General features: G+C 40.3%; 1 protein-coding gene across 2 annotated transcripts; it reads right to left on the reverse strand.

Moving 5' to 3' along the window:
- Positions 1-428: 428 nt before the first annotated feature.
- On the reverse strand, positions 429-22997 carry CA5A (carbonic anhydrase 5A). 2 transcript variants are annotated; one of them, XM_063334796.1, is made up of 7 exons: positions 22712-22997; positions 12901-13098; positions 8523-8641; positions 6997-7092; positions 6768-6830; positions 4808-4963; positions 429-2889 (listed from the first exon to the last, which is right to left on the reverse strand). In XM_063334796.1, the coding sequence occupies exons 1-7, from the start codon at positions 22839-22841 to the stop codon at positions 2710-2712; spliced, it is 942 nt and encodes a 313-aa protein (XP_063190866.1). In that variant the 5' UTR covers positions 22842-22997; the 3' UTR covers positions 429-2709. The 2 variants fall into 2 exon arrangements, with proteins under 2 accessions (XP_063190866.1, XP_063190869.1); XM_063334799.1 differs by lacking the exon at positions 22712-22997 and adding an exon at positions 14702-14925.
- Between the last annotated feature and the right edge of the window lie 1087 nt (positions 22998-24084).

The raw sequence follows: 24084 nt of genomic DNA on the forward strand, positions 1-24084 counted from the left end.
CTATGTTCAAAAGCCTTCTACTCCCTCTTCAGTAAGCTGTCCTTAAAATAACTTCTATTATAGTCTTTAATTCCTCGTACGTACTGCCACAGGAATGCTTCTCAGTACAGTATTAAGTAACAGAAGTGACTACGATGCAAGAACAAGTACAAATGTGTGCTTTGACCCTTTTGTATTGTACCATTTGAAAGAAGAGCCTTAAGACTCCTATGCAGACACCTTTCAAACAGAGTTTAACTTAGTTGTGCAACATCATTACAAATATTAGCTCTAGTCTAACAATCAAATCATTTCCCCCACACGCAACCGGCAAAATATGGGAAAAGAATTATATCCCATCTCCTGTTTCACATACCCATGCAGGCACACGGTACTATTTTCCTTGAAGTTAGCTTTTACAATGCCAATACAGTCGTTGTAACATAACAGTTAAAAAAGCTCCCCCCAAAACCTTTCTGTTCATTTCTAAACTGCTAATTTCAACAACAATCCGCCCTGCAACTGAGATACTGCCTATCTTAACCAGAGATGCTAGAACACTAACATGTAAATGCAAGACACAAAACCCAGCAAAATAACTGTAACAGAAAATCCCTGTAAAACTTATTTTTGTAGCACAGTAGAGCTAATCCTCTCTGTGTTGTCCCTGTTTCCAGATATTTGAAGTGATCAGTGCTAAAACTGATTAATTTTATATCCGCATAGATTCTGCGGACCAGGAACATAATAAAAAAAAAATAAAAATCTGTGTGATGGTACCAAAGACTGTATAGTTCAACTGAGATGGTAAAATTCAACCAAGTTGGTATAGATGATAGAGTTCTACAGAGTTCAGCCAAGATGGTAAGGTTCAACCAAGCAGTAAAGGCTTGTGAGAGGTAATGAAACTGAAGACATATACTGCCATGTTAAATATACTATATAGTAAAAATAAGTATACTACACTGGGATAGGAGAGAGATTTTCTTACACTTATCACGTAGAGACACTCTAAAGTTATGTGGCCACATTTCAAATTGGCAAAGGAGAAAGGCACAACTGTTGCAACGTAACAACAGCCTGAGGTAGAGCTATTAAGGAAGAGAAGGCATGACCTGGGCACTTAATTGGTTAAACCAAAAAATTCAAAAGCCTTAAAATCATCAGAGTCACATTAAAAAGTGTTAAAGTGCTTTTCAACTGAACGCTTGGACTTGGAAAAAAAAAAAAGTATCAATTCTAAAGTTCTGAATTTAGCGTTGACAAGCCAGTGTCCTGGCATTACTTGTGCTGAACTATACCAGCAACCAGGACTTTGCTTACTGGCAGAAGCAGACCAAGTAACATCTCTTCTCCGAGACGACTCCTCAAATACAATCAATCAAGATCATGTCATGGGTTTACAGACAGACCTGCTCCTCATCAGAAAATCTGACCATACATTCGGTACATGAATTTCATGCACAGGCACACTGTTAAATATAGTACAGCATAAAAAGCCAGTGAGAAAGGTGCTCGAGAGAAAATTATGGCAGTAGTATGCTTCAGAGGTAGAAGATACTTGTGGCAGTTGGACCGTAAGTCTAGGATAAGGCTCCAGAGCTGGCACTTTACACAACCATTTCATCTGGTCCACAAATAAATTTCAACCACCACTTAACTTCATTACCATAAGGTGCTATAAATACAATCTGGTCTCCAGTTGTCCTAAAGCTAGATAACTCTTTTCATAAGAAAAGTAGATCTTCAGACAAAACTTTGAAGAGAGTGCACTGGTGCTCCGTGAGTTACTGAATGCTGCGTTTTGTCCATAGTCTCCTAGCACTGGATCAGCTTTCAGAAATTGTTTGAGTTCCCCTCCTCCGCCCCCAGCTCCCATTGGGAGGGTCAGCTGGGGCTTATCTAATTTTGCTTTCCTTTGATGTGATCAGTTTCGCGGGATCAATTGGACATTTTCGCCTAATTTGCTGCTCTTGCCAATCTTGAGATATTGGTGAATTCTCTTCTGCTCTCTCCTCCTGGTACATTATTAATACAGAAAAGTAAATGCTGCCAAAGCTAAAAGCTTCTACATTTGTTATAAGGTTTTAGAAAAAGTATTCTGGCTTGTGGTGTAGAGAAAGTGGACATTTTGTGGCATCCATATCAAACGTGGATCAGACAGTCAATAGAATGGAAAGAGGGGAGATTCTATAAGCTATTTTTTCCCTTCTCCTCTTGTCATCCTAAGCACCAAGGAAAAAGGATGAAGATAAAAATGTCTCTCTATATGTGACTAGATTCTCTAGTTCTCTTTCCAAACCTCTGAAACAATTACACAAAAGGACCCAATTAGTACTTTTCACTTCATCACACTTCCTGCTTGCTAACATGTTTTTCGTTGGGATTATCAATTCATGCCAGTCACTGAAAGAGCATTTGAAGAGACACTGAACAATTCAGAAAAGAAGCAGGAGAAGAGGTCACCTGCCCTTATTTTTCCTTTAACTGTCAAAATAATTCCTTATTGATCCCTGCTTTAAAACAAGTCGATTTGTTAAGGATTAATATTATTTACTACTTAAAAAAGCAAACTAAAAAAACCCATAGCTTCTCTACTGGAGGTCAAACATCGCTTAGCAGAACTGAAACTGCCTGGCTGTGAAATGGAACGGCATACACACACTGCAGAAAAAGGAAAAATAATTAAAAAAATAACGTTGCAGTCCGGACTGACATTTCACGGATCATCTATGGCCTGATCTGCTCAGCATGGTCCTTGGGCTGTACTTCAGTATTCAAGAGATGCCTGCTTTGGAAGGATGAACGGACGGTTCTGTTCATTAATGGCTGAAGAGGGCGAAAGTTGTCTACCATTCTCTTTTCTTCTTCACCATCTGAAGTAAAGAGCAGCATCCGAAATGCCTCCAGCTGAGGATGAGAAATGTCCGATTTTGTGACTTTACTAACTGAGGAATTATTGGAGTTCACAACAAAACACAATAATTCATGCTTGGAAAAAAAAATAATCAGAGGTACTATTACATTTGCATTCTGAGAAAGTTTAGCACAAACTTCTGCCACATCTTTGTCACCTGCTGGTAAAATTTATGCCATCATCTACATCAATGCAGAAGATGAACTGTCATTTGCCATCTTCAGGCAAACTCAATCTCAAATGTGGCATGTCTGAGACAGAACCGATTCCCATTCAAACACTGGAACATATGCTATCTTTAAATAAGTCTCTCGAACCTTCTTAATTTACACTCTTCCTGGAGTTCTGTTATCTTATACAGACATGCATATGCTGGCACCCAGAAAAGAGAGAACCTCAACAAGCAACAGTCTACATAGTTGTTGTTCTTAGTGGTTTATAACTGGGGATTAAAATAAAGTATGCAGCAGATCAGCTTTTAATGCTCACAAGGGCATTACAATGTTAAGTAAACTATGAGCCTTTTTATGCCATAAAAGAATGAGAGAGAAGAGCCAAGGGAAAAAAAAAAAAAAAAAGAAAAATTTTCAATTGAAGAGCGATACACTATGCATTCAGTTCTCTCTGCTCTGTTAACAATCTTCAGTTCTTCCTGTCCTGTTCCTTTATGTAAACTAAAACATTAAGATGACGTACATGCCTATTCTTCAGTTAGTGTTCCTTTGGAGCACGACTTTCTAGATGGACTAGCTCCATGCAAAAGTCGTATTAAAAAAAAAATAAATCAGTATTTTGCCTCATGTTGTTGGACTCGCACTTCATTTTTAATCAAAGCTTCAAAAACCAGGGACTATGCACAGATAGCTTTCAGTACCTCTTAAACCATGAAAAAATGGTAGATTTTTTGGCGCTGTTCATTTTTACTTGCTTTGCTACAATCTCCTAGACTTTTTCTATACTGTAATGCCCCTCAAAGTACCCCACTCCTTGGAATAGACAAAAAAATCCTGACAACTTCCAACAAAGTCCACAACTGTAGTATAGTTCTAGTGAGTCCTCCTTCTGACCATTTTCTACTTGTGCCTACATCTACCAAGCAATAACATGAACTACTAAAATTAAAAGCAGTAGAGGGCATATGGAGACAAGTTTGGGTTGGTGTCAGAACAGACTATTGACCACAAGCTTCTCCACTTGAAATAACTTCTGTAACACAAACATTTGCTGAAACCTCTGTTTGTCTGTCCTTTTTAAAGGGGAATAAAAAAAGAGGAATTCAAGGACAGTACAGCCAAATACAGAGTAAACATGCCTACAAAGGCAAAGGAGAAAACCCAGTGGGCTTCGCTTTATCTCTCGCCATCAGAATGGCATGTGAAGGACTCAGAGCCACCCACCATCCCTTCTGTACCTTCGGAGCCCACCCCAGGGAAGAACAAAGGATTCGCCCTTGCAGTCTCTCCAAAATTTCTGTGCAAATGCACACAGCTATCAAGAATATGCACAAAAGGTCATAGTTTGGAATTTCACAAAACCTGCCCTTTCTCCTCCCTTCCTACCACAAAAAGGGCTGTGTCCTGGTAAAGAGAGCAAAATTATGCAGTGTTCCAGTAAATAACCATAGAAGTTTTCAAGGGTCAGCTTCCAGCATAAGGCATTGTTAATCAAGATAAAACTCTACTGGAGAGCTGGAGAGCATACTGAATAGGTCTAAAGTCTTTCAATATTAGCTGTTGTTAATGTCAGGACACCTCCCCAGACAAATACTGGGGGTGAAGCAGCCACTGATCTCTGTGTATTCACAGACAATTACTGGCACTGGTAAGCAACTACCATTGTGCATCCTCCCCTTCGTGGCAGCAGGCAGTCAAACAGGTATGGTATGATTTGAAACGTAAGCATGAGTTTTACCTGATTCTCATCAACCTCTATAGGCTTCTTCTTAATAATCCATGTGACCGATTCGGTAAGTGGGGGAGTAGTCAAAGAGCCTGCATAGGTCCAATAATCAGGGCATGAAGGTATCAAACAGGAAGGATCAAAGACATCAAACTCGATAACAGTGTCCTAAGGCCCAGAAAAAAAAATGACAGAAGATTTAAAAAGATCTTAACAATGAGACTAAGTACTGTATGTGTTATATACGCATATGCAAAATTAGATATTGTGAATATTAATAATGATCTACATAACATAGTAATTTAAAACCCCATAAACTTGTAAAAAATTGGTAAGCTGGGTTTAATGTATAAGAGGCATATAGTGAGTAGACAAAATTTAAACATTTCCATTGTCCCCACAAGCCATTAGGAATTCAGTGCAGAAGAAACAAGGAGCGTGAAGGAGCAACTGACTACGTCTTTGTGGGAGCTAGAAGCAAACAGGAAAAAGAAAGAATAAATGGTGGAATAAGTTCAGGTAGTTCTGACATATAGACTGCAAACAGTAGCACTTTTACTTTTCACCACGTGATTTTAGGCAGCAGGGAGAGGGAGGGGGACTAAAATTTTATTTAAATCCCATCACGTATTCTTGTCTCCAGAATGTGCACTCCCACAAGTGAGATACCAGACAGCACATAGGAGCTTCAGAGCCTAGATTTCCTACACAAACATTTTACTTCTGGGGTACTTCCAGGATACACTAGCAGTGCAGGAAATGAAGATCCTGTTTTTCCTTAGATAGGCTTTATTGGTTCCCCACTGAGAATGGGAAATGTTAGAGAATTTTTCAAAAATAGGGAGTTGGACAAGAGATCCTAGATGGGAGCTTTCACCTGTCACGTACGAGAGGAAGGTGCAAGAACATCAGAACAGGTATTATCTGACCTTCCTCCTCCTCCTCACCAGGGTGCTGTTCCTCAGGGTTCGGTACTTAAGTCAGTGATAACGCTGGCAAGGCAGCAAGTTTTCAAACGTTTTAAATGAAGTGCTGATGAGTTGCTGGGTGACTGACACCCTTTGGAAGTGAGATCTCTTTCAGAGCAGCCCACATGCAGCTTGATGAGCCTAATGTTTGATACTACTTGTTTGGTTTTCTTTTTAAAAAAAGATCTTCAGTTTCTTTCAAATTCATATGCTGTAAAATATTATCTTCTCATAATGGATGTATATTCACAGATTTTTGTGGGTCGTTTTGGCACTGAACTGACTTGTTTGGCATTTATCTGGCAGAATTTGCACTGCACTGCCATAAATACTTTGTTTTATTTGGATTAAAAAAATCCTTACTGCGATAAATAACGGCACAGCAACTTCAACTGGATGTGCTCACACGCCAGCAAAATTCTTGATGTGTGGTTTTCTTGTGTACTTTCAAAAAGGAAGGGGCACTCAGAGGAGCGTGAGCTGCTTCTGAGCACTATCAGAGATGCAGCACTCCCTCTCCTGGCAGAAGTCATAAATGAGCTATGAAGAAAGCGTCTCATTCCCCTCGCAGAAAGCTTACAGTTTAAAAAAAAAAAAAAAAAAAGGCAAAACATAATCTCCTCTTCACAGAGAGTTCCTTCCGGTTAAAAAACATACAAAAGCTAATCCAGTGTCATAGGTTTTCATAGAAGCAGAAGGGCAAGCTTCAGTGAGGTCAAGCATTAAACATGTGCATGCCCATCTACGGGGATACAATCTCAAGAGCATGATTTCTTAAATCAAGAGGTTTGGAAAGCTTAAAGTATAGAATTCCTCCTTAATAATTAGCTTTCTGCCCCTTCAGTATAATCAGCAATTCACCCAATGTGTCAATCAGGTCCCCTGATGACATCTAAGGAAGAAAGCATTTATTAGTGTTTTGCTATTCTCAAAGTATCCTTTAGGTTGAATGACTGCGCTAGTTTTGCTGTGTGATAACTGGTGGGACACTTAAAAATACTTACCTTGTGTTTAACTGCTGGTAAGGCATCAACCAGTGTCTGCAGCCCTTCATGATGTGCTCCTAGCTGCAGAAGACAGGTAGGAGTTAGAGAATCATTAAGCTGACATTCTACATTTCTACCTTAATCAGTAGTTTTTGAAAACAACAACAATCTAGAGGTATTTTGTCCTAAATCAGTTTTAACAAAATAAAAAGGCATCATTACAGCTTATTACACAAAGTGAAATTACCTTTAAAAACACGCCAATAACAGCCAAGCCGTTACCTTCCATCACAGCTTCTTCAAAAGTTGGGTACACAACTGCATTCCAGTGTACCAAATGCAACTGAAATATAAATGAATCAGAAATCAACACATGCACAGAGCACAGTAATGATAGCAAGAAACTTGGCTTTTGATCTTTTGGTCCTTGACAATTTGAGACACTGCAGTGAGCTACCTCAGAAATCAAACACCACAAAAACGAGGACCAAAATTTTATTGGAAAATAATGGTGCTTCCCTTCTTTTTTTTTTTTGTTGTTGTTTTTTTTCTTTTTTTTTAAACAACAGCCAAAGACCCATAAACTATATTTCAAACATACAAAAGGGATTTTGTCTGTGGGAGACTGTGTGGGTTTCTCAGACCATAACAGCAGCTTAATCTGTATTTTTCCCCATTGGCTCCATCCTTTTTATTGACTCTTTTTCTGCCTTAGTAGTTACTTAATCACAAAAGTTTTGCTACTTTAATAATCGCTTACAAGTTGAAACCAGAAGATAAAGTGATCGTGATAACCACTAAATTACCACAGAACTCTGCTGTACATTATTCTAATGACTTTAAGAAACATATAAAAATATTGCTGTAACTGGAATAAACTTTCTATCATTAGCCAAATCTCTGGGGTCACATACACCAGACAGTTATTGTATACAACGTAAGCAGGACCAGACTTCTTGAGTTACAGGTATAGGTGTGAGAATTAAATAATCTTCCATTTTCTCTTTAAATACTTTTTTTAAAAGGGTATTCAATATGTGCTTTATTTATTATAACTAAACACTTGCAGAGAAATAAAGTGATTTTAAGGCAGCTAAGGACTGGGAGATTTGGAGGTCCACTACAGACAGCAGCTGAGATGCAGTGCATTCACCATGCTCCCAAGAAAACAGATCCTACACCTTATGAACTCTTAGCTCACTGCAGCTCAGAGGCAAAGCACTTGCATTTGGTTTTTTTGGTTTTGTTTTTGTTTTTTTTAATTGAGATCTGAGCTTGCATATTTACCTCAGTATTTGCTGTCTGCCTGATCTGCACCACATTAGCTGGGACCTGGGAGTTCATTAAGACTTGAGTGTGCCCTCAGTCTGCTTTCTGTCTCATCGTTTTCCCCTTTAAAAGGGGGAAGGACAAGCAGAGTTGTGCCACTCCATCTAGACAGAGCTGGAATAGCAATGATACTTTGCTGCCTGCCATTGGCTTGCCCGCAGCTACCCCTGGGGACATTCAGGGAGAAGAAAACATTACTGAAACTTTCAGTAATGGGGCCAACGTTCAATTTTAAGACTGTGTTCTTCTCCAGAAAACACAGTGAGCATGAACTTCCTAATGCAACAGTAGATGAGCTGTGGCACCTACCAGGTCTGATCCGTAACAGTAAACTGCAATTCTTCAAATAGGGAGTTTTCTATCATGCAGGATAATCACAGACAGTCTGAGACCCAACCCCCAGTCCCCACAAGTGTTTGCACCGTTCAGCATTTTATCTCATACCTCTGCTGGGTAAAATTTACTGTCAACTGTGTGTTCTGAACCCCACTCATTTATAGCTCCCCAATGGAAATGGAACTGCTTTAGCCTGTATTGGTTTTCCAAGGGACCTCCAACGATTACTAAAAAACAAAACAAGACACACATTAATAAACATGATTTAGAATTGTCCAGACAAGTAACACAGCAAGATCCTACTTGAAATAAGTTTGCCCAAGGAAGAAATCAGCAACTATGTTAAATGAAGCAATCCCCTATTGCTTGGCTACTTTTACAATTTAATTTGCTATGACAAAATTGTTCAAGCAAACACATCACACTTCTTCCCTGCAGTTTGAATCAACTATATCAAATTGAAGATAAGCTAAATAGTCTCCTCATCCATCTCCCCTCAAGGGAACTACTGTTTTTTTCCAATTCACATAAAGTTTGTCAGAGTCATGGTGATTACATGTTACGTTCTGTGCTCTTCTCTTCAAGCAAGCACATGAGAATTGCCTTATGAGATGCAACACGTATGACAAAGCAATGGATGTATCTATTAAATGACATCCCAGCGATGCCTCAATAGCTATGAAAAAATATTGACATTTCCCATGACAATACAAGACTTAAAAAATCCAGTTTTGCCAGTATTATCACTACACTGCGTCAAATGTTCAATTCTGATTTTTTTTAAGTTACAAAAATCCAAACCCACTATTCTGCTTCAATGCAGCTTTCAGACTGCATAACCAACGTTGAAAGATCTCCTGTACAGCCAGATATATGGTAATATTGTGTCTACTCTAAACTGCTAAAGCTACGCTCTACAAAGCATCTAAACTGACAAGTGATAGGACGAGGGGAAACGGGTTCAAGTTACGTCAGGGGAGGTTTAGATTAGATATTAGGAGACATTTTTACACTGAAAGGGTTATTAAACATTGGAATAGGCTGCCCAGGGAGGTGGTGGATTCACCATCTCTGGAGGTGTTTAAAAAAAGGGTAGATGGGGCACTGAGGGACATGGTTTAGAAGTGGCTCTTGTCAGGGTAGGCTAAAGGTTGGACTTGATGATCTTAAAGGTCCCTTCCAACCTCAACAATTCTATGATTCTATGATTCTAAACATACAGTCTGCCTATGGGCAAGATTCTGAGTTTATGGAAGCTTTAATGCACTTTTTAGCCATGAGTAAGGGTAAACACACAATCTGCTCTCCTGATTTCAGGAGGCATCTCATCATTTTGCAAACACATGAATGAAAAAGTCTATGCCTAGTTTTCTGTGTAGCGTTGGTTTTTACTCATTTCCTGCTAACTGAAGGAGGATCATTCTGCAAAGTCTTCTTGCTAGTTATTACATCACAGCAGCTGGTAAATGACAGACCATAATTACTTCCAAAGGGGTAACAACAAATATGTAGCTGTAGAGACCCATTTGCTGATTTTTACTTAACTGTACATCATGGTTAAATTTTGTAGCAAACCACTGTATAAAGTACATAATTCCAATGCTACTTTTGAAAAGAAGTTAATCACTGTAATGCTGAGGAGAAAACAATGAGAGGCATTAAGAGCTTTCTTGTCCTTTACCCAAAAACCAGACAGCAGTTTTGAAATTCTAACTAGATAGGTTTGTGTGTGATAAAAGAATAAGCTAAAATAAGCTACGCAAATTGACATTTAACTAATTTCATCCACTGTTGTTGAGCTCTTCACATAAATGCAATACTGACCATCACTAAAAAAATGGTGATGGAGAAAAGTAACTTTCAAGGATGGGATGAAGATGTGTCCCACACTGCCAAGTCTTTCAGAATTAAAGTTTCTGCACTCTAAAACTATCCATTCCTGATTATATGATGATGCAAACCCACAAGTGATTACATTCATGTAAATAATCACATTCACATACTTAGCAAATCAGATTCTATAGCAGACACTAGAAAGTGACAGGAAACAAACAGGAGCTTACAGTCCCTTTACAAGCATTTTTGTCATTTCATTTCCTCTCAATTTACCAGTCTTGATAATTTCAAAACAGAAATTTAAAGGAACTCTAACAACAACCAGAGGAAAGAATCACATCAGCTTTTTATTGTAGTCCTAGTCTGTTTCAGTCTTATTTCCTTGCAGTAGATGGCATTCATGCACACAGACAGGACCACATTCTGTACATACTTTCCCCGCACCCTCTTTCTTCTTCATCCTCTTGCTCTGCTCATAAACAAACACCCCATGGCAGCACTACCTTCATCTTTTGCCCAGGTCCTGCTTTGCCTCATCTCAGAAGTTGGGCATTTTTGTCTATCCTGGATGCACGTTTCATTTTGTCTTTTTGATCTTATGTTTCAATTTTGTTGCTTTTTTTGTTTGTTTAAGGGCTTCCTTCATAAGCTTCCTTCTCCGCATTTCTATTATTGTTACACAGAAGCTGGCAGAAAGAAAAATCAGAAATAGCAACAGTAAACAGAGAAAGGTGGAGGAGAGAGGCAGGCACTTGAAAACCTGGCTATTTATACAGCAACATCCCATGATCTGTTGTTTCTCTGTCATTTTGGAGTCCTGCCACTGATCATTTAATGCCATCCTCCACTAGCCGTCATCACCCTTCATTGACTGTAGTTCAGTTGAGGAAGATGATAATGATGAAAAGGCAGCCATCCAGAAAGAGGCAGCAAGAATACTCACACTTAAAGATTTATCTCAAGTCTTATAGATGAAGCGGGTAAGATCTTTCAGAGCTGTGATGCACTCTGAATAGCCAGCCTCTGAAAGGCCAGTGTCCCTCTAATTGACAGTCCTGATGCTTGCCTCTATGTCACCAAAACTGCCCCTGTGTATTTAAAACTTGCGTATTTCTTAACCTGCTGCAGGCAATTCCCCTCCATTACATTAATTCTTGGAGAAAAAAAAAAAAAGACTTTGTTATCCATTGAACTGCAAAACATTACGCTTTTCAGAAATGTATCCTTAACAGATAGCGGGGTATGGCTGTATAAAGTAAAAGACTGTTAAATTAAGAGCAAAACTGATCTAAAGTTAGTAAGATAAAAGTCTCTGATGAGCTAACAAGTGATGTCTCTATCTTAGTCTCTCCTCTAACCCCACCTCACTAACACAATAGCAGTTTGTACTAAAAAAACAGAAGGGCACTATTTGGTTTCTTCATTACGTATCATAGCGCTCAAGTGAACAGGGGCAAGAGTATTCCCTGGTTGGAAACTAATGTTCTGGGTGAAGAGCTATAAGCAATAAAACCAAAAAAAACCCCAAATGTTAGACAAGCCCCTGAAAGCTCCATGCATTCCACCGCTACTGTTTTTGCTACATTGTTTTATCAGCCTCTTTCCAATCAACCAAAAATACTGGTATAGTAGAGACAAAGCATATGTTTTTATTAGCATGCTGAAGACCTCTTTCCCAAGGGCATTACTAAATCGCCTGTGAGGATCTGGTAACTCTTACGGCAATCTTAAACATATATTACTCTAATCGAACAGGTTCAAACTTGTCCTCGGTCCTTCAATTTTTCCCTCCAGGACGAGCTGAGTAACTGACATGAATCATGTGCTACACAATATCCCTGACCAACTGCTACCAGTTCACCTACCTTTAAGAAATACCTTCTTTATACATACCAGCAATACCCTTTGGTAAACTCAACTTTTAAAGTAACAACACACAGGAAATCTTGAATTTTGTAGCAATATCTTGAGTTTAAGTTACTTGACTCTATTGAGCATTAAAAAAACCTTATCTGCTCAGGTCAGCGTGCTGACACAGCTGATTCACAACTTGCCAGAATGCATAATTGGATTTCAGATGCATGGACTCCTGCTTATACTAAAACAACAGGAACACATGCACCTGCTCCCGGTGGTAGCAGCTGACTATCGTTTAATTCTCCAAAAGCTTATTGAGATAAGTATATATGCTTTCCAACTGAAAGTCATTGTGCTACTGATTATTTCAAATGCATTAAATAGATCTGTTAACACCACAAAAGAGATAAGTGGCAGATTACTTTAATAGGAATCTCATTTAAAATTAAGTACATACATACACATATGACTGAAGATTGACTCATATAGACAAAGCTGTGATATTACAAGACCTCATCAAAAGGCAGGGCATTAAGGCTTGTGCAATAAGAATAATTTTCAACCTACAACAGAGGATTTGTGCACAGTGTCCATGGTAATAAGTACATCGTAAAAGTAAGACCTATATAGAACTTCTGCATTACAATTCCCATCACTGTAAGTCCACGTGTAGCTAAAGCATTCTTTTACTGTATATTCATTTTCAGCATTTGTCCTGGGGTTTTACATCATGCAAATATTTCTCCTTTCTAAGCATTAAGACAATAAATAGATTTTTCTGAGTTTTGCTTACTTGATCTATCAGTTGAATCATCAAACTCAACCAGGAACGAATATCCATTGTTCCAGATGTGAAGACACGTTGTTGGGTCATAGCTGATTTTCAGAGGCTTCAGAAAAGGGTCATAAACACTGTCTCTCCACTGGATATTGATAGGAGACTGTCGGGTGCCCCCAGGAATTGTAAGTGGACTCTGCCAAAGTGGATGCACTGGAAGAGAAGGAAGAAAGTCAGGCTCTAATGCACGATAGAGAATTTCCAACTAAATACTTCAGAACTTTTTGGCAAAAGAAGATGCTTTGGCATATTGGCTCCAAAAGCTAATTCAAGTCAGCTGATGCACAGGCAAGTAAAATAATAATACGTTCCAGTTGCATGACTCAGAGCTACACAGGGAAGTGCAGTAATTTCATAGAATCATAGAATGGTTTGGGTGGGAAGGGACCTTAAAGATCATCTAGTTCCATCCCCCTGCCACAGGCAGGGACACCTCCCACTAGACCAGGTTGCTCAAAGCCCCATCCAGCCTGTCCTTGAACACCTCCACTTCTCTGTCCAATTTGACTTACAACTGTGTTGATAACTTTCTGCATTTACAAAATGCGCCTCAAAGAAATTCTGTCCCCTTATTTGCCAGAAAATTGTTTTCCTTTTATTGACAATTGATTTTAAGGTGGCTTCTGTTTTGCGGCTTTGCCAGAGTCTAAGCACACCACTTCAGCTTTCCTTATATACCAGTACATCAACTGATGTCAGATTGCACCAGACACAGGATAACTCCCACTAGAAGGCAAAAAAACTCTCCTGAAGGTGCCGGTCTTTTGCCTACGTGTGCTTAGGCAAAAATTTACACCACTGCTAAGGCTGTAGTGCTCCTGAAGCACCCATACCAATATCAACCAAGACTACTCCACACAGTCAGGACCTACAGCTGATCATCCCCACACCTGTAAAATCCTAAGCTACCAATTTTGGGGGCAGCTTGGGTGTCTCAAACCAGCACGAGCAGGGCAGATGCGTGAATACAGTTTCCATGGGATGCTGTTCTGCTCGAAAACAGAACCGAGATGTGTGTGGACAGGGAGCACTTGCTCACCTGCCATTCCCCAACTTCAACAGCCCACAGACCAAGGCTTTTGTACCTTGCCCATCTGCTGAACCCAAAACCAAGGGGCTCTGAAGCACAGCGTTACTGGCTACTTCATTAGATACAACGGCTTGCAGTCTTTTGGAAAGAAAGAAATAAATTAAATCCTTTAACAACCCACTCACATGAGGAGCAGCTGAACAACCTTCCCCCTTGGTTTCCTCAGTAAGGGGCAAACTTTCTCGGCCCGTACAAGGTCGCCACAGGCAGGTAAGGCAGAAGCAGGCAAGCAAAACACTCTCCACAAGTGCCACTGCTCTCTCTTATTGTTAGTGCCATTTCCTGATGTTTCAGCAGAGGAACTGTCACGGACAAAGCCCGGCTGAACTTGGCGTCCCCGCCTCTTCTACACAAACTTTCGGGGCGCCGGCAAGCCCCCTCAGAAGCGTCGGAGGGAGACGGGCGCTGCCCGGACCCAGGCCCCTCAGCCGGGCCCCGGGGAGGGCGCGATGGGCAGCGGGGGTCCCTCGGGGCGGGGACGATGAGCCGGGACGGGGAGAACGAGGGGGGCTCGCGGCAGCGACCCGCTCTCCTCGGGCGGCGGGAGCTGCTCGCCTCGAGGGGCGAGGGCAGCCCCGGCCTGAGGGAGCCCATCCCCGGGCGGACCCCCCTGAGGGAGGCGGTTTCCCCCTGAGGGCGGCGGCGCGGGAGGGCGGCGGCACTCACGGGCGTCTCGCAGGCGGTAGGAGCAGCAGGCGCCCAGGCTGCACCGTCGTGTCCCCCGCCGTAAGGCAGCAGCCACCCAAGCCCGGCGCAGCAGCGGCAGCATCGCGGAGGAGGCTGTGGAGTCACCGGGCGCCACCGCCCAGCCCGGCACGGCCCAGCCCGGCACGGCACGGCCCCTTCCGGCACGGCCCCCCCGCCGCCATGGCTCCCTCAGGGGAGCGGGCGCTGGCTCTGCCAGAGGCGAAGTGGGGAGGGCGGCCTCAGCTCAGCCGGCCGCTCTTCCCTCAGGGGCGGGCCGAGAGTGGCTTTTACCGGCATTGTATCTTGTGACAACGTTAGAGAAGAGGCCACAGTTCCCTGTGGGTGCGTTTTCGCCATTTCCCATGGTCAGGCTCATCCCTGTGCTTGTCTCACGCCAAAAATTTGTTTCCTCTCAGGGTTGATAGCGTTAGGGCTTGCTTATACACCTTAGGGGAGTAGCATTTATTCTTGTGTAGTTAGTTTTGCTCAAGGAGGAGATTTTGGTTTCTCCCAGCTGAAGGTGGGCTGGAGCATGACTTCGTTCCCACAGAGATACGGGTGGCCCTGGCACAGCAGGGCCCCAGCCCCAAACTGCACAGAAAAGTTAGGAAAAGTTAACATTATGGCCACGTTACCCGACTCCTTCTGTCCCAAAGTGTAGAGGCCAAAATAGGCCCACCCCGGATTGGTAAAAGGGTCCAACTGAACTAGCGTTTGTCTGACACCGCTTGAGGTAGGCCTTGGTTAAAAACCTTGGTTAATCCCTGCACCTTTTCTGTGTTACAGCTCCCAGTGAAGAACACAAAGCAAAAAGGGAAGTCCCTAGAAAGCCGACGGTGTTGGTGAAAGTGCAAAGATGAAGTAAGTGTCCTCATTTTTGCCGGGTCCATTGGGCAGCCAGGAGCAGAACCCCACACCTCAGCTCCAGGCCTTCATCTTGCCACCCACTTTGAATCAGATTTCTCGTTACTCTCTTAAAGTCATTTTGCAAATCTGCAGTTACCTTTTGGGGATTTTTAACCTTGTTAGGGTGACTACTTCTGAATTTTCATGAGGAACCTGGCATAGCGTAGAGAATGTTTACTGAAATTGAGACAAGACTAGATAATCAGCTCAGGCCAACCAAGAAGCGTTTGCTCTAGTTTATAACATTGAGAAATTTCTATTGCATTCACAGTATAACATATTTAAAGTACTCCTTAGTTGAGTAAGAGGAGGTTGAAGTCTGGCAAGTGATTTGCCTTGAGTGGCTACATGATCAGAAAACAGGTCATCAAGAGACGTACAAAGACAAACAGCATGTGATCTTAGGATGTTAAACCTGGGTTTAAATTTCATTTTATTTCCTCCCTCCCGCAAAACATGCTTTCTTTAAAGTGTGGTCTTTTTTTTTGTATAGTAGGATTCAATTGCAAACATAATGAATTCTTGGTTTGACTCTCAATGTTTTTCAGGATGGCTAACCTCACTATCCTCAACCTATAGCATCCTGTAACTTAAAAAGAAGAGCTAGGTACTTGATGAAGTTGAAAACAGTTGTAGCCCTTAAACGTCATTATTCATTCAGGCCTAATCACAGTTTAATAGCCTATTAATCATGGTTAGGCAACTGTATTTAGCACAGGTCAGACATGTCTGTCTGTTGCTGAAGCTACTTATAAGCAATAGGTAGCTCCTGGTCATGAAGACACCCCATATAAGCTTTGTGCTTAATTGCAGCAGGAAGCTAGCTCAGACATAGCTTCAGATACTTTAATTCTGCGCATAAACAGGAGATACTGGGTTTTATTCTCATCTACTAACAAAACAAGATTGTCATTCCTTCATGTTCTGTTCTTCTGTGATGTGTCCTGTAGATACAATTGATAATCTTGGGCAGCTTAGAAGTCAAATCTACCACATTAACTAATGTATGTATGCCCTATATCATAGTGTAGATGCTTGCTGTTGAAGAGCATGACTTAGTTTCTGTACAACTATCACTTTTCTGTATGTTAAAAGAAATTGAAAAAAAAGCCTCAAACCCCGCTGCTTTAGACTGTGGCATTAAGATGACCAGACCTTGTGAAGCTTTTAGGGATTTGATCCTGCAAAGTTTTGAAAATGTAAACTTTTTTATAAAGCTACTGAGCTGAACAGAATGAGTCATTTCTTGTGGGTTGAACAGCACAACCAAAGGAAAGTTCTTATGGCGTAGGCTTTCGGAAATGATGGGCTGTTCAGGTGCAAAAAAAAAACTAAAGAGAAATAACTTTGACATACAACACACTTGTTTCCCCTCTGAATCATTCACAGAATCTGCATCCAGTTTTACATGCACATACTATTTCTTACTGAGCATAAATTTCAGTAAAACTTCAGCGTTTAATAAAAAAACCAACTTTTCTTCTCTGGGGGGTTAAAGAAAACCCTTTAAAATATGAGTTCAGTGGCAGTGAGATGGTTTGTTTTGGAAACTGCAGACAGAAAGGCAAAAACTACCTGTGCAAAAGGAACCATAAGGCCTAAATCCTATTCCCAGTGGCCAAAATCTTCTTTTCTGGACCATTTCAGAAACAGAGTTTCTCCTTGGCCATGTCCCAGTTAGAGATGGTGGTTTATGCAAGAGAGACATGGCTCTCATGCAGCTAGCCAGAGAGAACAACAGCAGCCAGAATTATAATATCTCTGTTGTTCTCATGTTTTTCCAAAATTGTTATATTTCTGGACCATCTGGGAGGTTTCAGCTGTGCTCTCTCTTGTTCCTGAGCTGAGAATGGTTTCTGTGTATAGGGATCACCACAACCAGAAATCTGACTATTTTTCTACTGGATGAGTTAAAGTGATGCAGAATCTGTGTGGAAAAAGAAATAGAAACCTCATCTACTAGGTCTATTTTCAAATGGGCAAAGTTAAAAAAAAGAAAAGGTAAGAATAGTGAGAATTAAGGTAGCATGCAATTTGCACGCTTTGCTTTATGCATGTCTCATTTACAATCAGCTCACTGAGGAACGGTCTAGTCTATTGTTTACCGTTGTTACATACGTATCTATGGTATTGTCAGAGCAGTTATAGTAAATACTGTAATATAAGAAGCATGACCAAGATGTGAGTCACCCATGAGGAGAGATCTGCCACAAACAGACCTAATCTGTGCTTGATTTATTTTATTTTTTTTGAAATTTCCAGACACAGTGATGCTCCATTTAATTTTATAGTATTTGGAGGCTTCTTACATTTGCACTGTGGTTTTTTTCCTACCTTTAGCAGCTGAAGTACATGTATAGAGCCATCCAAATAGTCGCAATCTTTTTAGTTATTTTCTATAATTAATTGCAGCTGTGGATGCTTTAACAAGTCTATTTGGAATAATTGTTAAAAGGTTCATTTAGCCTTGATACAAGTATCAAAAGCGGTGGGGTGGGATTCAAGATCCAGATGAAAATAGAGGTTGTGTATATTACTGGATTATCATAATTTATAACACGATTTCCAAGAAAATATTTTGAAGGCCATGGTTCTATGGTAAAAATCCAAAATAAATTCAGCTAAATGAAAGCATTTACTGCCAATTTACACTGTTGTAAACTTGATTTAGAGACAAAACATCTTTCAATGTTTCATTTTTAAATTCCCTTTAACTGTCCTGGGGAGGAGAGAGTTCTCACATGTGGGTTACAAAATTAGAAGAAAGAGTATGAAAATTAATTAATGTAGTTGTCAAGTGAGAATGAGGGGTAAAATGACTCAGCGTTGGTGGATTTCAGTCTTTATGGTTTTAATCTTTAAGAAGGAAAAAACAAAGAAGACCTGTTGAATAAAGCACTTTGATTTGTTTACACGGGGATTTTCAAACAAGGTTCACCCAGCTCTGAAGTAAATCAGGGAATACGGCATGGTGGGAACAATTGAGAAACCCCACCCACTTGAAGGAAATAGGTTTTTATCCTAGGTTGAGCAGGGGTGCTTTCCATAGCAACACATTCTGAATTAGAAAAATAAAAACAAACATACAACTGAAACTCAATAAAGAACCATTTTAAACTTTAAAGGGCTGTGGCTCTGCTTCATCCGCTTGGATTGAATATTACAGAGGAAATCCAAGATAGGTTGATTTCTTTGAAGCTTTTTAGTATGAATCAAGATTTTGGAGGGTAGCAGCAGTGGTTGGCTAAGGTCCATTGTGACAAGGTGTTGAAAGTTCTGCTGAATTGATGTCAGATTTGGACTGTGATGCAGGCCAGTTTATTGATAAACAGTCTAGTGCTTTTTATCAAACGGATGTAACTGACAGAGTACTCTAAGCTCAACAGGAAAGCAGCAGCAGATTGTGAAATGCTGAGCTTTTCTCTGCTTCCAGAATGTTTGGCTGAGATAGGAGCCTGGATGAGAAGGCAGTGGCTGAGGCTAAGTCCAGATAAGGAGGAGGTAATTCCAGTTGGCAAGGTAAAGCAAACAGAGGCTTTATCTTTTCTGTATAAAAATATTTGCTAAAATTATGTATGCAGGCTTAGTAACTCAGCATGGAAAGGGCTTAGAAGATATCTCATGGACAATTTGTGTAGTTACTGCAATTGTATGTGCAGTCCTGGAGATGGCACACCTGGATTGTGTGTCATTGCTGTACTTCTACTATTCTTTAAAAAAAAAAAAAAGCCTTGAAGGATTGTGTTTTTCTTGTAACTTCTTCTAAAAGGATAAGGAAGAAAAAAGCCATTCAAGTCTGCTGTGGCAATTAGTAGGGTGAGGGTATACTCCATAGCCTTAAAAATCCTTACGAAGAGCATTTCTAGCAGCTCCCTCCCTATTGTATTGAAAGGTGTCTGAAACCACTGCCTTCATGTATTGTTACAAGATACCACAGAGCTTGGTACAGACATCCATTGCTGTACTCCATGTCACTAGAAGTTTTTTACATGCAAGCCGTGATTCTCAGCTATGTTTCTGGAGCTCTCTCCCAGTGAAGTGCAGAAAAATACTTTTGTCCTTGTGGGGACACTAGGGGAACGCAGAAAAGGCACTGGCAAGTGTCAGCCTTTGAATTGTTTAACCTATGTCCTCACAGCAAATGTCCGAGTTAACTGCCAAGTGAAAGAATCACGACCCAGCTCGGTGAGAGACTACTTCTGTGAGTGGGAGGGCTGAGGGAGGGAAGATAAAAGAGATGAAGTGCAGGAAAATAGTGAACTTTACATTGAAGACGTTACCTAAGAGCTCAGTGGTCCAATTTTACCGTTTCTTTGATCAAGTTTTTGTCACTGAAAGGGCTGTTTGTACTGTCAGCTGTGAATAGCGGAATTTAATTGAATGTGCTTTTTGCTTTGAATGCATGTTGTGCACAGGGTCTAGCCACCAGATGGAGGAACCCACAGGTTGGCTTATTCAGAGCTGGTGTCTATTCACTGGCAGATGAAACCAGGCATTCCAAAGATAGTGCTTTCCTGAATCAGTTTGTTTTGGCATTTCCTGCATGAATGTCATGGAGTAGAGAAAGATTTAAGTAATAAATAACATTTGCATTAAATTGAAAAGAGCAATGTGAGTAAAAAGAGTTAGATAGCTAGTGTAGTTAATTTAATCATCAATGGTCTTATGATGGAACAGCGTTCTATGATCTCTTCCTGGAATGTTTGTTACCATGAAGTGAGTTTTGGTTTCTCAGTATGGGTCCCCATGGACAAGTGTCCACAGCAAAAAATGTGGCATCATTTAGCCCCTTACTGGAAACGGGTGGATGTGGGGTAACCATAAAATAATTACTTTCTCCATCACATGTGGAGATCTAGAGATCTCAGCTTTTCTCCAGTTTATGTTCTTACTCCACTGAACAATTTAAAATAATTTTCCTAAAGTAATATTTTCACTGATGAAACAGAAACATAACACTTTATTGTAATATGTTCCATTCCTGAAGTTTTCAATTCTATAGGCCATAAAGGTTTGTCGTATATTAATACTGAACAAGTAGAAGAATTAGGAACTGTGTAGAAGGAATCTGTGCTGATGGTGCTTGGGTTTCATTGCTTTTTTAATGTTGATTTATATTGTCTGTGTGATTTATATTCTGAAATTGGAAGTAGTTGGACTTGCAATGAATATTCACTTGCAATCTTAGTTTATGTCTTCAAATATAAAAATAATGAATAAATAATAAAAACTAATGAATAAAAATACATTATTTTAAACCACAATTACAGTGGATTCTCTAGATTTCCGCTCTGAAGCAGTACTTCATATCACTGCACACGATGAGCAGTATTGTATGAGCATTACTCTTACCGGCACAGGTTTTTCTTTTAGCTGTTGAATCTCCAATGCTGAAGAAGTTTATTAATAAATTGCAGATAAAGGAGTGATATAGACATTGCTTGTGACTATTAGAGTATGTTCTCTCATCTGCACGCATCCTTGTGTGGAGTGGGCTTACATTTAAGAGTGGCTGAAGTTTAAGAGACTTTTGAGCTGTACTAAGAAAGCTCTGCACCAGTCAGAATAGGAAAAAATACTGTCATGGATGCAGGTGTGACTCATTTAAATTTTCTATTAGGAATTAGGCTCACTCTTCTGGTTGTGTCACTAGTAAAACAATTCAATGCTAATCTTGCTTCTAGAATTAGGCATCTTCTATAGATTGAAAAGGCACCTTTTTTTAAATGAAGGTGAAGTGCTCTGTTAACAAATTATGCTACTCAATTGAAGTACCCATTCTGTTTTAAGCTTTCAGAATACAATTCACATTTTCTATTCTGAGTAGCAAAAAAAAAAAGGGAGAAAATTTAGACTGAGAACTCTGAAAAACATCACAAATACTGTGTCTTCATAAAAAGCGCTCTGAATTATTTCTGATGTGCTGAGTGACAGGGAAGCTTGCATGCTATATATCACGTAAAGCTTCCATGCCTAGGAATACATACAACACAGCGCACATTGCACTTGGCAGCTAATCTACCAGTTTTTTTGAGATGCTAGTCACTCAGTGGCAGAAAGTATTTTGGCGTCATCTTCCAAAATGCATTTCAGGTGCAGAGCTATTAAATACTGAAATTACTGAATATTTCTTGTAGCTTCCAATATAAAAAAACCCTTGTGCTTGTCTTCATTCTGCTCTGTTTTATATCTGTCACAAAATCAGCTGTTTTCTCATCAGTTAAGTAAATACAAATTTTGTCATTTGATAATTTAAATAGAAGGGAATCACATCTCAGTATTCAAGGAGGGATCTGGCTGTTCTTTCGGAAAAATTAGTAAGCTGAATACATTTACAGAGGGGGGGGGAAAAAAAAGGGAAACAAAAGGATTTCCTAGATATAAAATAAATACTCTTTACTCTTGCTCCAGCTGACATTATCTGCACACAGGCAAGTAGACATGCAGTCTCTGGCTGGCCTCATCTTATTTGTAGGTAAGTTAATCACTATTTTAAATAACTAAATCTTTGACATCTTCCAGTAGCGTCCTGCATCTCAGGAAGTGATTCATTGTAGTTCTGTACACCACATTTGGAGAGTTTTGTGATTTATACTTCTATTAGGCCTCATTTTCAAAATTAAACATTGTAATGTCTGAAGTCAAAGCCACTCAGAATCAATTTGTGCAAAATGTTCTTTGAATTACACTTATAAAAACAATTTTCATGAAAACCAGCAAAACCTTGCAGGACAAAGTTAAAAACTACTTGTTGTATAGTATGCTACTTCATTGTAGTTACAAGTGAAAAATCACAAACAACCCAATAACACTTACACAGCAGAAATAACAAAGAGCAATGTTTTAATACTACTCATGGAGATAAATCATGCAATTCAATAAGGTATTTCTATCTCTAGTTTCTCTCTCATTCCTTTCACTCTGTTTTCTTTAATCTTTCAGTCACATTCTCAAATTTCCCTTTTTGGTTAGCTGACAAATAAGAAAGGAGAGCAACACTAAAGTACATTTGTTGTCTTTGTACTGATGCATCTATGTTATGCAGGTATCCAGTACTATTTTGATTAAATGAAATACACTTACATGCCTCATTCCTGTTTTTACGAGTGCAGGCGGCCAGGCTGCAGAGTCGTGCTGGCACTGACGGGGGACTCCAGATAGTTTTCAGCTGCTTGTATAAATGCGCCAGCGTATTTGCCTTCACACTATTCATTGCTATCACCTTGGCACTTAAAATCTTCAGTTAGTCAAACAGCCAGAGGAGCTTTCCAGAGTCTAGCGACCTATCAACATGAAGTAGAGGAAAATAGTCCCGTGGATATACAGCTTCAGATAACTGAGGGAGTCTCCAGAACTACTTATAAAAAAATTTGAGAGCACCCTTTCCCGGTTGGAGAGGTGGAGCTAACCAAGTAGTTAATTTTCAACTTGTGCCTGGACAGGCTTCTTTATTGGCTCCACATTTTGTTGGAGGGCCAGCAAGTTGATGATTATTCTACATGTGCTTTCCAGGTTCATTCTCATCTGGCTCCAAGAACACTGAGGGGTTACAGAAATCACTCTTTTGTATGCAAGGAGAGAGGTTTCTTATCACTTCTTCATGCATACATGCTTTGAATTTGAATAGTTGCATATTTGAATACTGATAGCTAAGAATTGCTATCACTAACAACTGTAATTCTGAGGACTGGTGACTCCTCAAACTGAGGAATTCACAGAGATCTAGCAGATATACAAGGCTGGCCCAGGAGAACAGGAAGGGGAGCAGCCTCCTGCAGAAGAGTATTTTAGCTCCTCTGAGCGTGTAATACAGTACCATTGCAGCCTCAACGTGAGAAATTTGTTCTTCTGAACTATTCCGTAAGAGGTATAATTTTCTATAGACTAGAAATAGACATAAGGAAACCTAATTACTCCTCACACACCACTTTGACCCAGCTGAAGTGGGCTTTTTTTTCCCAGTGGGGAGAACAGATTGAGATGTTTTCCTGACTTGTGTTTCTTAGAAATGAAAACATGAAGAATTTTACTCTCTTACAATTTCCACATGCAATTCCAGTAACTTTGTTATCATACCTGAAAGATCTGTATAAAAGCCCCATCCTTTAATTTTCTTTGGCATGTTTGCTCTTCCTCCGGTAGCTTCAATCCATGGAAATGGCACAGACACAAGTAACTTCTGAGTTGTAACAGAGCTGTAATTTCTTGGGCTCAGCACAGAAACGCAGGCAAGCAATTCATTCTCTAGAGAGTTCTCATAATGTTACAGATTGTAATAGGCCAAATGGGAACAAAGATGGAGAGCCATCAGAAAAGGGTGCCCAGGCATGTTAGGGAGCAGCACAGGCCAGCTACTCTCAAAGGACAGGGGAGCGGTGAGCCAAGGATGACCCCAGCACAAGCAGTGCCACCCCCCCCGCAGAGGCTGTGCACAGCAGGCAGAGGTGGCTGTTGCT

The sequence above is a fragment of the Chroicocephalus ridibundus genome, chromosome 4 (genome assembly GCF_963924245.1).
Source record: "Chroicocephalus ridibundus chromosome 4, bChrRid1.1, whole genome shotgun sequence".
Lineage (NCBI taxonomy): Eukaryota > Metazoa > Chordata > Aves > Charadriiformes > Laridae > Chroicocephalus > Chroicocephalus ridibundus.

Bases quoted from the DNA above. Each gene is read 5' to 3' on its own strand.
- CA5A (XM_063334796.1), bottom strand. From the start codon at position 22,841: ATGAATAGTGTGAAGGCAAATACGCTGGCGCATTTATACAAGCAGCTG. The intron at 6,831-6,996 runs GTAATTTCACTT...TGTCTTCTGCAG, and splicing joins TTATTGGCGTGTTTTTAAAG to CTAGGAGCACATCATGAAGG. The intron at 2,890-4,807 runs GTAAAACTCATG...TCTCATCCTCAG, and splicing joins TAGAGGTTGATGAGAATCAG to CTGGAGGCATTTCGGATGCT.